Consider the following 12048-nt stretch of genomic DNA (forward strand, 5'->3'; position numbering starts at 1 on the left):
CCCATTCATGGACTATTGTTAGTCCATGAAAGGAAGGAGGTATGGATATCACCTGAGTGCCCAAATGCATGCTGGAACTTAACCCCCATTGGGAGGTATTAGAGGCTGGAAACAACCTAACTGTGCAGTTTGGAGGTGGGGCCCATGGGAGGTAATTAAGGTTAAATGAGGCCCTAAGGGTGGAGCTGCAGTCCAGTGGGACTGTGGCTTTGTAGGAAGGGTGGTAGAGACGTGAGCTGGGATGTTGTCTGTCCATGTGATGCCCTGCACCACTCTGCAGAGTCTCCACCAGCAAGAAGAACCTCGACAGATCTGGTCACCGGCTACTATTTGGAGGTCAGATGTCTTCCAGAGGCTCATGTGTTCAAGGATGGGTCCCTAGGATGGTGCTATCGGGAGATAGTAGAGCCTTTAAGAGGTGAGGCTTTGTGGGAGATCTTTAAGTTATTACATATGTGTCCCTGAAGGTGACTGTGGGATCCTGACCCCTTCCTCACTCGCTCTTTACTTCCTGGCCATAAGATGAGTAGTTTTGCCCCACCATGCATTCCCACCATGACTTGCTATCTTGCTATGGGCCCAAAGCAACAGGACCAACTAATCATGGACTTAACCCTCTAAAACTGTGAGCCAAACAGCCCTTTTCCTCTTTATAAGCTGATTGTCTTAAGTGTTTTGTTTTAGTGATCCCCCCCACCCCCCCCCCGCAATCTTGACCTTCCCAGCCTTTAAAATCATGAGCCAAATAAAACTTTCTTCTTTGTAAATTAGTTTGTGGTATTCACTTACAGCAACAAAAGCAAAGACAAATGCTGATATATGACACAACATGGCTAAATGTCAAAGACGTTATGCTAAGTGAAAAGTCAGACACCAAAGAACAAACACTGTGATTCCACTTAGATGAAATGCTTGGAGAAGGCAAATCCAGGGACAGAGAGCAAATGCTAGATGGGAGCTGTGCAGTGACAGTTGGGGGCACAACTGCCTCTTTTTGGGATGATGAAGATGTTCTACAATGACTGTGGTGATGGCTCCACAGCTCTGTGGAGAAACTAAAACCTGTCCAGCTGTTCACTTTGAGCGAGTGAATTAATTACATGTGTGGTATATGAATTACATCTCGGTCAGAATGTTAAACCTGCTTCCACCCAGCAGCCAGAGGGATCCTGGCACTCACTATTCAGCCAAACCCCACACCATTGCTGGAGAATCAAGCCCCTCACCAGGGTTTGGGGCCTTTGTATATGTTGTCCCCACAGCTGGAAAGCAGCTCACCACAATCCACCTCCTCTCACTGAGGCTACCAATGGATGGCAGCAGCAGCAGGGGTGAAATAAAACATCCTACAGTTATTGTCCCTAAGGGGCAGCCAGCCCCAAGGGCAGGGCCTAAAAACTGCCCATTGCTGAGGCTGTGCCTCCTTCACAGAACTTAGCGGTGTTGGATGGTGGGTGAGAGGAAAGGCCATTCCAGGAGGAAGTGGCAGCAAGGGCAGTTGGAGGTGGTCGAGGTCTGAGGATGGCTCTGGAGCCCAATGGAGGAGAGGAGACTGCAGAGGGCCAGGCCCTGGGGAGAGCACTGAGGCCTGGACTTTATCCCAAGGACTATGTAGACTGTGAGGGTGTCCCACCCCATCTACTTTTGGCAGGGGGGTGAAGTGGTCAGCTCAGTATGGTGAGGAGTGGGCAGTGGGAGGCAGCAGGGGACAGGGAGGAGGTGATGAGTATGGGGAAGGTCCACAGAGCTGAGCCAGGACGGCTTCCATGGAGTACCAATTTCCTCCTCCTGCTGCCCACACACACAGTCTGGCACTGAGTAAGCAGGGCCTAAAATCAAAGCCAGACGTAGTGGGTACTGGGCCTGATGGGGAGCAGGTGGGAGCATGATCCAGGGATGTGGGAGGCCACTGAGAGCAGAGCCTCTGGGCATCGCGCCTATGTGGAGCATCCTCACTGGAACTCAGGGAAAGAAGCCAGAGAGGGGTCAGTTCTGGTAAAGGAAAACAGCTCTGCTCCTGGCTCTAGACCAAGGGCTCCAAGGTCTTTCTGGTCCAGACCCAGGATTACCTGCCTGGGCTGTGGGGTCAGATCTGCATGGCACCTGGGATGGTGAGGACACAGGTGAGGGACAGCCTGGCCAATTGTTCCTGGCACCCTCCGTCTATCCAGAGGGAATGGGGGTAGGGAGCTCAGGGGAGACAGCACAGCTCTGCCATGGGCCTGAGGCAGCAGGGTATGAGGCCACACTAGTGAAAGATCTGGTTCCTGGATACACAGCCCATGGCCACAGCTGATGGCTCTGGCCTGGCCCCAGTGCTGGGAGTGAGGCTCCTGGCACTCCTACTTGGTCCTGGAAGAGGAGATGCCCAGGCTTCCTTGGAGGGCTTAGGAATGTGACCGCGGAGACCCCTCTGTGGCCCTGTGCACACAGTGAAGTCCTAGGCACTTTGTAAATGCTCAAATTATGGCCTAGGGGTCCTGGGTGACATTAACTTGGTATGTCAGGGGAGGACAGCCCTTGGATACTGTCCCACACAGCCCCAGAGGTTGGCTAAGATAGAGGAGGGAGGGGCTGGGACAGGCTGGGCCCCTCCCCTCAGAGCTCTGATTCCTGTGAAGCCTTCTAGGCAACGCTGACTGGCCCTTAAGGCCAAAGGGAGACCCTACAGGGGATGCTGGCTGAGGCTAAAGGGCTAAGGGTCTCTGACACCCCTGGAACAATCACTCCCAAAGCCCACCGAGCTGAGGAGCCTCTGACCCACCCCAGTCAGGGTCCCTGGAGTCCTGGAATTCCAGGTGGGCCCAGCTACCAGTGGCAAAATGGGGGTCAGGACAGGAAATGGCCATACCAGTGCCAGGAAAGGCTCCTCTGGCCACCTCTGGAGCCCCCACAGCAACTCATCTGTGCTCCACTTGGCACACACCCCATCTTCCCTAGCTGGATGCCACCCTTACAAGTACCTACACATTACCCCCTCGGATGGCAGCTCAGGTAGGCAGAGGGGTACTCACTGTGTGTCCAGACACTGGGTGGCATTTCTTGGTGGAACAGCAGTGTTAACCCCCAGCTGGACTGGAGTGGTCAATGACAACATGGTGACATATCTCCAGGCTTGTGGACACTGGGCTGGGTCTCCCCAGGGAAAGAGGCAGTGAGGCAAGTCCTGGAACAGCTAGTAGGGCGCAGGTGACCCAGGGTGCCGTGCTTCCTGGGAAAGGGGCCATGGCCACAGCCAGGGCAGTAATTGATGCCTTCACCTCTCAGCACTGGGAGGTTCCAATGGGAAAAAGGGGCAGGGCCAATGTGGCCCAGAAGCCCTCAGGGGATATCCCCCTCCCCTGCTCTGCTCTTTCCCACTGGATGAGGACAGAAAGAGGTTGGGGGGAGGTGCTGGGGTCAGGGCGCCTTTATTGGTAAGTGGGGGCACAGTGGGAGCAGGGAGACTCAGTAGCCACATGGCAGCATGCCCAGGGCCCCCAAGGCAGCAGTTTCCAAGGCACTGGAGAGGCCTATGCCAGGTGTGAGCTGGTAGCAGAGGCTGACAGTCTCCCCTGAGCAGGGCTGGGTGCCTAGAGCAGGCTGGCAGGCCAGCCAGGCCCTTCATAGGGCCACCACAGCCCAGTCAGCTCCTTTTGTGCAACCTGATAGCTTTCTGCCGGTAGATCTCGGCGGTGAAGGGCCTGCAGGGTGGGAAAAGGTTTTATTCAGTCAGCTACTCCAGGTGACAACCTAACCCCCCATGCACCAGAGCCTGCCCCAGTCCTGCCAGCCAAAGCATGGACAGCCCCTTGCCCAGTGCAGAGGGGACCCGTATCCAAACCAACCCCAGACCTGCCTGGTGCCTTCAGAGAGCAGGCAGGAGATCAGGAGGAGTCAGGGCTCCCTGCCCACCTGCCCAGGTCTCACAGGCACCAGGTGTGCCCAGCAAGAGCTTCCCAACATGTGACCTGGCATGGTCTGAGTTTGCCTGGCCACAGGGAAAGATTCTAAAGCAGAGGCATGGCCCAGCTCAGCCGCCACCCCTATGCCACACATCACCACAGCCCCTACTCACTCCTCATACAGGATGGCCACCACATAGACAAGGGCCACAAGCACTGTCAGCAACAGGCCTGTGGGACTGGCATGCCTGCAGAGACAGACACACAAGATCAGTGGGGACTGGCCCCTCCTGCCACCACAGTGGAGCCACTTGGGTGGGACAAGCTGTGCCTGTTGGTTCCCCTTTCTGAGTCTGGTTTTGCAGCAAGGGTTCCTGTTGTCCACGTCCTGATCCAGTGACCATTTTGTCTGTCTGCCCTAACTGGCTGGGTCTCCTTGGGGTGGCCTCCTTACTGCCTCTTGTCTTGGTCCCAGTTCTGAGCTCAGGGCAGCAGGAGGGAATCAGGAAGAGAGACCTGAGGACAGTCCCTTGCCAAACCTGCTCTGTGTACAGGAGCCTGCTCTGGGGCAGGAAATGCTTCCCCTGTCTACCAGGGACAATGTGCTTAGGAAATAAGACTTCTAAAAAACCAGCCTGGGGCCCCCTGAGCACACACCCCCGTCAGCCGGCTCTGTCCATAGGTGCAGCCCCATGGCCACCATCCTGGGAGGCTAGGGAAAGGAGTTCCTCCCCTCACTCAGCACTGGCCAGGGCTGCCCGAGGGGTGGGATAGCAGTTTTATGCCCGGCCTACACAGTATGGGCTCCAGGTGTTCAGGGACCTCCAGCTTAGAGGACAGGAAGCCCCGGGCAGAGCATGCAGTTGGCTCAGGGCTGGACAGAACATCTGTCACGGCTCTCTGCGGGCAACTAATCTCTGACCTTGCTGTGCCGATGAGCGCGGGCAGCTTGTTAGTGACGGCACTGCGGAGCCGAGCACATGTACCTCAGGCTTCCAGAAATAGCTTCTGTCACGCTGGCCCCCAATCAATTTCTATGGTTACTTCTAGTTCCATGGGCTCCTACAGGGACTAGACTGCTGTGTCCACATCAGCAGGGGAAAAGGAGAGAGCCACTTGGGGCACAGCCAGAGCCTGGGAGCAATAGGGAGCAAGGGCTGAACCTCAGGACTGCAGGGGTCTCTGCTCTCCTTGCCTCCCCCCTCCCATTCTGCACCAGGCTTCCCTGAACTCCAGCCAGACCATCACAGGAGTTCTGGGCTCATGCTGCCCCAAAGCAGAGGGGCATAAGGACATGTGTGCCCTACAGGAACTCTTTGCCCTGTCCACTCCCCAACACCTACTCAGACCTCCCACTGGCCAGTCTTTGGTCTGTCTGTCTAGGAGGGGACAAGGCAAATGCAAGGACAGCAAGGTCCTGAACCCAGGCTGCAGTTACAGGCCTGATGTCCAGCAGTATCCTCTCTGTGGACAATAAGGGATACAGGACCCCTGCCTGGAACAACATGAAGCACAGGCCTCCTACCTGCCCCCCACAGCCAGACACCACCTCTGGTGCCCCTAAAGCCAAGCTTACTTTCACATGGAGATGTGACACCAAACAGAGACTCTTCTGGGGAGAACAGGAAACCTGCCTTTTCTGGTTTCCCTCACTGCCCCTCTTTGGGCTTCTAGAACAAGCTGAGCCTCTCAGCATGGACTGGGAAATGGGGAAAGGGCAAGCTGGCCCCACCACGAGCCCAGACTGCTATGGATATAGCAAAGCTATCTGGGAGCCACAGTGGCCAGGGTTGGACTTGGCCTGGCAGCTTCCAGGAAGGGCCAGGCCCCATGCTAAGCTTCTCTCAGCCACTCTTTCTGGTCTCAGCTTGTGTCTCCCCAGAGAAACAGGCCCTAAGAGCTCATCTGGGCTATAAAGTAGGGCTGTGTCCTTTACCTGTGGAGGGCTCTTCCCGACCTGGGTACTAGGGATTGAACTTAGGGCCTTGTTCTTGATAGGCAGGTACTCTACCACTTGAGTCACTCTCCCAGTCCTTTTGCTTTTTTTAAACTTTATTTTTCAGATAAAATCTCAGACCACAATCCTCCTACCTCCACCTCCCCAGTAGTTGGGATTACAGGCACATACCACCATGCCCAGCCTGTGGGGAGTCTTTAATAGTCTCAAGTTGGAACAGTGGAGGAACTTGGGGCCGGGTTCAGTCTTCATCCTGGCAGACATGGCTCTCAAGCTTATGTCCTAGCCTGTGAGAAAGGGCCTGTGGCCAAGATGAGCCCATGACAGTCACCTCTTCCTTCTGGCTGAAGAGGTGATTTGTCCCTGGCCATGTGTCAGCAACAAGCCTAGTCCTCAGCCATGATCCCAACCACACAGGGTCCTGCAGGTCATGACAGACTTTGGAGGGAGGTCCAGCTGCTGGATGGGTCCATGGGCAGGGCTGCCTTGACAGACCCAAGTGGACAGCCTCCTCACTTCAGCGTGCCTGCTAAAAGACAGGCCTCGTGCTCAAATCAGCCACTTGCCACCTGATTTGGGGCTCACCCTAGGAAAAAGCCCCAACTCTGCCAAGCTGGCTATAGGAGCACTTTGCCCATCGAGGGGCCCATCTGACCCCTCAACTTACTTCCTGTTTCTATAAATGTTGTGCACACAAAAAGACCAGGGGCTGTGCTCTGGGAGCTGGGAAATTGGGGATGAAGGCTATCTGTAGCCCAGACTTGTGTGGCTTCAATTTCCCCACCTGTCATAGGTGGACTGGACTGATTGAGCTTTCCTTGCTTTCGTGATGCCAAAATGTAGATCCCCTAAAAGACAGTCACTGGAGTGACCCCAGTCAGGGGCTTTTGGCAGGTCCTAAGGGCCTCCCCTGCCTTGATCCAAGCCCCAGGGAGGGCAGCAGAACCTGGGGAGAATGTTCCAGGCAGCCACTTTTCCAAGGCCACATGTACCATACCTGCAGAGCAAGTAGGGCACCATCTTCTCAGCTCCCAGCAGCAGCACCAGGCCCTGTGGTCAAGACCAGCTCAATTCTCTGCTATTGGGTCGGGGAGGCAGTGGGGTGGTGGGGATGGGGACAGTCACGGAGTGGGGGGTATGCATGCTTAAATTCCCCTTCTCCATCTAAAGTCCATGAAACTTTCCCACCTGCCTTGGTCCAGTTCAACCTCTTAACAGCCCAGAGTAGAAATGACCATTCCACTGGCATATGAGGACACTGAGTCCTATGTACCCACACCTTGCTGGAGGGCTGAGGAGGTAAAGGCCTAGAAAGAGCAGGAACCCAGGGGCCTGGAGGAGCAGGAGCAGGAGTCTCTCACCTGGCCTGGGTGCTTTGGCACTAGGAAACCCCATCTGAGGGCCTTGGAGGCAGGAGACATTTAGGCTGTGGAAGGCCTGGGAACCTCCAGGTAATGGCCTGTCTCTAATGAGCCCTCCAGGGAGGCTCTGTCCCCAGTATAGGCAGCCTCTCCTCAACAATGTGAGACTGATGTCCTCTGGAGGCAATTCAAGGGTGCCACATGCTTCTGAGAGCCCTGGCCTGGCCACCCTGAACCTGGGGTGACTTTTACTCCTTGGCACCAGATACTTCTAAGGACGTAGAGGGGACACGGGTCCTCAGAGAGGAATGGGTAGACTCTACCACAGGGGGTCAGAGCACGAAGGAGATCAGGAAGGCTTCCTGGAGGAGGGAATGCCTCAGTTGGGTTTAGAAAGCAGACTGGGGTAGCAGTGGGAAGGTTCCAGGTCAATGTGCGTGTGTGTCAGTACCCACACATAGCCAGGGCAGACAGCAATCCTAGGGCTGCACTTATGGGCATGGGCCCCGCCCTCTGTGGAAGGAGCGCACTTGAGCAGCACATTTACGGAGGAGCACACCAGCTGAAGGCCGCCAGGGCCCAAGAGTGAACTCTAGCCCAAGACACTTTTTACTTTTTTGTTGTTTTTGGCATTGAGTATGGCTATTGAGCTGAGGGCCTCAAGCTTGATTAGGCAAGTGCTCTACCACTTGAGTCACACCCTCAGCCTTTTTGCTTTTAGTTGTTTTTCAGAAAGCATCTTGTGCTTTTGCCCAGGCAGCCTCAGACCAGGATCCTCCTACCTCTACCTGTAGGAGTAGCTGTACTCTCAAGTAGCTGGAATTACAAGCATGTGCTACTACACCCAGTCCACTTTTGTCCACTTTTTACATTTTTTTTTTTTTTGCAGTACCAGGGCTTGAATTCAGGGCCTACACCTTCAGCCACTCCACCAGCCCCTTTTGTGTTAGGTATTCTCGAGATAGGGTCTTGCGAACTATTTCCTGGGGCTGACTTCGAACCTCTGATCCTCCTGATCTCTGCCTCCTGAGTAGTTAGGATTACAGGTGTGAGCCACTGGTGCCTGGACTTATATTTTTAAGCAGGTTTTTGTTTGTTTGTTTTTAAATCCAGGGCTGGTGAAGTGACTCAAGTGGTAGAATGCCTGCCAGCAAGCATTAGGCCCTGAGTTCAAACCCCAGTGCCACAAAAAAAAAAAAAAAAAATCCACAGACTATTTCAGGATACATGAAAATTATATGATTACATGAAATCCTAATTTCAGTGTCTGTAAATGAAGCCGCATGGCCCATACCTCACTGCCCATTTTCCCACATCTCTGCATGCTTTTGTGCTAGGAGCAGAGCTGAATGGCTATGGCCTGTGGCTCTCTAAGCCTGAATGCTCTGGCCCTTTAAGAGAAAGCCTGCCGAACCCTGTTCTCGAGGCTGTTTCTTATCACAGATAAGAAACTTCTGAGAAGGGAAGGTGATACCCTTGGGCCATGAATGACCTTTCTCTTCATCCTGGGAGGCCTCCAGCAGGGTGAGTGGACAGCCAGGTACTTACATGAAGGCCCAGCCCAGGTAGTTGGCTGTGCTCCCCCAGTACATGGGGTTATCCAAGACGCTGAAGGGGAACGTGGTCACTCTGGCCTCCTTGAGGATCCCAAAGTAGTCGCCTGTGGACAAGGCAGGGCAGGGTGGGAAAGTCACTTGGCCATTTGTGCTCCCAGCCACTCTATTACTGAGGGAGGTTCCCAGTGGGCTTTGGTGGACCTGCAGGTGAAACAGGGCCCCGCCCCTCCAAGAAGCTCCCAACCAGTGGTGGAGGGGCAGGTAAAACTACATACATGGTCAGAGGAACCCCAGTTCTGAGCCCTGCCTCCTCATCTACTACCATCCTCCACTCTCTGGGTTCCAGCCACCCTGGTCATCCCCTTCTTCCTACCTCTGTGCTCATGCACACACTGTTCCCTCTCGTGACACCTTTCCCTGTTCTCTGAACAGAGAGCTCCATTCCTCTTTGGCATTTCTCCCCCCTTTAGAGCCCCATCTCAACTCTACCTCTAGTAGTAGGCCTGCCTACTGCTCATTTCTGCCCCATCTCCTCCCAAATCCCACCCTGGCCTCAGTTACCCCCTGGGGCCTTGGTTTTCCCCTGGGTCTAGCTGGCTGCTAAGGCGGCACTGTTCCCACCTCTGGCTGCTGTGCTTCTGGCTCCAGGCCTGCCCACCACATGCCTCCTGTCATTCTGGGAGGTCAGCCACAGTATTACTGTCTTCCCATATGGCAGCTCAGAGATGACCACCAGAAGGCCAGTCATCCACCCACCTACCCACGGTAACCAGGCCTGCGTCATACAGCCACTCTCAGCAGGAAGAAGCAACAGTGGGACCTCAGAACAAAGGGTCTGGCACAGTTCCCTCCCAGTAACTATCACTACTGGTCTGTGATAATTCAATAAAAAATGCCACATGCCCCTCCTCTCTACAGCAACCCCCTCTGTGTCCCACCAGCCATTCTGGAGGACAATGCCACTTCATCCCTGGCAGAAAGTACAGCAGTTGGACTGATAATGGGAAGGCACAGGCAGGATGGTCCTGGTGGGTGCTGAGATGCCCATTGTTGGGGACAAAAGGTGCAGGGGACCTGGGGACCACTGGGAGGCTCTTTCTTCCCAGGAAGCAGGAAGCAGGGCAGTGGGGCCAAGAGAGGGTGGGGGGATGGCACAGAAACCCGTATCGGGCTGACTCACAGGGGAGTGACTGCTCTGTGCTCTACATCCCCAGCCTGCTGGATCCCTCTGGCTTTCTAGGCCATGTTTACTGGGGAGGGCCACCCTGCTGCAGTTGCCTGCCTCTGACTTGCTCTACTGATGAGTCTCCCTGGTCTGGCCCTCACGGTCCACCTACTACCTGGGGTCTCTACCAGTCCCTCCCTGGCTCTGGGCACATGCTGTCTTCAGGCCTCCCTGTCCTCACTCCCAACCCTGCTCACTGAGGCCTACTCACCTGTCTTCCATGACTCTGGAAGTCAGCTGCCCCTCCCCCCTATCCCTGCAGGTCCTGGGGAGCCCCTCCTGTTGCTCCTTGACCCCAGCTCTGCTCTGGCCCCACCAGTCCCCATTCTTCATGAAGGTCCAGGCACTCCATCTTCCCCTTTCCCAGCCTGCCACCTCGAGCCCCTCTTTCATGTCGGCTCCTGACTGAGCACAAAGCACTGACCAGTGCCACAGTCCCAGTAATGCTGAACTCAAACACCACTTGCTCCCTCAGGCGCTGCTGCTCCTGAGCACACTCCCAAGAGCTTCAAGTCTGCTGCTGGGAGGCTAGGCCCTGTGGAGGGACAGCCAGGCACCTGGGCAGCTATGCTATTCCTGGGGCAGCCTGAGTGCTGCAAGGGGCTCCCTTTGTGAATGCAGGCTGCCACCTTCTCTCTGTTCCAGTCCCCATGGCCCACCTTGCCCTCAGCCTCCCCTGCTGGTATCCCCCTTGATTCTTTTCCCTCCTAGAATTCCAAGGCACTAGAAGTCCTTGCTGTACTGTGAGGTGAGGCAGCTAAGTATTGGTAGGCCACACTGGGCTCCCAGCCCAAAAATGCCACAGGCAGCAGGAAACAGAGAAGGAACAATGTCCCTCCACCTTGCATCCCGCCCAGACACAGAAAACCAAGATCCCACCAGGCTTGGCAGTCAAGCATGTTGGGAGCTGCCCAGGGCAGACCCAGGGGTGGCTATGAGGCAGAGGGTCCTGTCACTGTGCATTTGGGCAACTTACCACCTCATCTTTCCATGTAAACAGGGCCTTGGGCCCTCTGCAAGGGGAAGCTGGGCCCAGGAGAGCATCTTGGGGCCCATGGGGCCAGGATTAGGAGAAACTTATTCCCACCACAGCAGGCAGAAGCTCAGAGCCCTGGAGTCAGATGAGACAGTAGAGCCCACTCTCCCATCCTAACCATGGACCGTCAGGGTCTCCAGTGGTCCCCATCACAGATGGCACTGGGCCCTGAACCCCAGTGTACCTTCCCAAGGTCATCCCCTACCCTCAGGATTTTACCTAGGAAGGTTCCGGTGAACCCCAGTGCGAAGAAGCTGGACAGCACAAACACGAGGCCCACGCCCAGGAGCGCAAGGCCCAGGCAGTAAGTGATGGCGTTATCCAGGCCCTCCATCTTGGGCTGGCTCAACATGGCCTGTGTGAAGCTGTGGGCATGGGACAGGGAGAAAAAGTATGTCACAATGTATGGGGTGGGTGTCTACCCTTCTCAGAGAGTAGCCACCCCAGGGCTCATATGCCCAATGGCCACTGAGGTGGCTACAGGTGGAGTCCAGGCCACCTGCAGAGCACTGTCCAGTCCCCACTGCCATAGGGAGGGGAGAGGAACAGATGCCCAGACATGCCAGTGTTTTCAAGAAAAGCCAGAAATCCTGACTTGCATATGAAATATCCTAAATTTTGGAACTAGGCCATTCATAAAAACCACTCAAGACTCTGCATGTGAGTGGCTGGGTGACCCAAGAGCCACCAGTTTGCATGCTCTGACCCTGTCTAGTGAGCAACTTGCACTTTAGAGAAAAGTGAGGCTCAAAGCAGAAAAGGTGCATACTCAGAGCAGGTGCACAGTAGGCCCTGGCACCTGGTGCCCTGAGCCTGGTGGGTGCCACATGTGGTGTGGGAACCCCATTCTCCTAGCAGACTCACAGTCTAAGACTAGGTGCTTTGCACTGTTGAGTTGGCTCCATGGCCCCTGCACAGGCCTGGCCACACCTGGGCAGCTGACCTCGGTTGTAAATTACCTCAAAGGCCCATTAATGTCCCCCTCCACCCCCAAAATGTCTTTGGGTCAAGGATTGAGGTCTCATTCAA

The 12048-nt window shown here is 55.2% G+C and overlaps 1 protein-coding gene across 6 annotated transcripts in view; it reads right to left on the reverse strand.

Annotated features, from left to right (window-relative positions):
* Positions 1-3376: 3376 nt before the first annotated feature.
* Positions 3377-12048, reverse strand: part of Pemt (phosphatidylethanolamine N-methyltransferase) — a 76917-nt gene continuing 68245 nt past the window's right edge. For all 6 annotated transcript variants that reach the window (XM_020180301.2, XM_020180302.2, XM_074046656.1 and 3 more), the window contains 4 exons: positions 11239-11384; positions 8751-8862; positions 4058-4132; positions 3377-3683 (listed from right to left, as the gene is read on the reverse strand). In XM_020180301.2, coding sequence (XP_020035890.1) covers positions 3626-3683; positions 4058-4132; positions 8751-8862; positions 11239-11384 — 391 coding nt within the window. In that variant the 3' untranslated portion in view covers positions 3377-3625. The remainder of the gene's footprint in view (positions 3684-4057; positions 4133-8750; positions 8863-11238; positions 11385-12048) is intronic.

Source organism: Castor canadensis, chromosome 11 (genome assembly GCF_047511655.1).
Source record: "Castor canadensis chromosome 11, mCasCan1.hap1v2, whole genome shotgun sequence".
Lineage (NCBI taxonomy): Eukaryota > Metazoa > Chordata > Mammalia > Rodentia > Castoridae > Castor > Castor canadensis.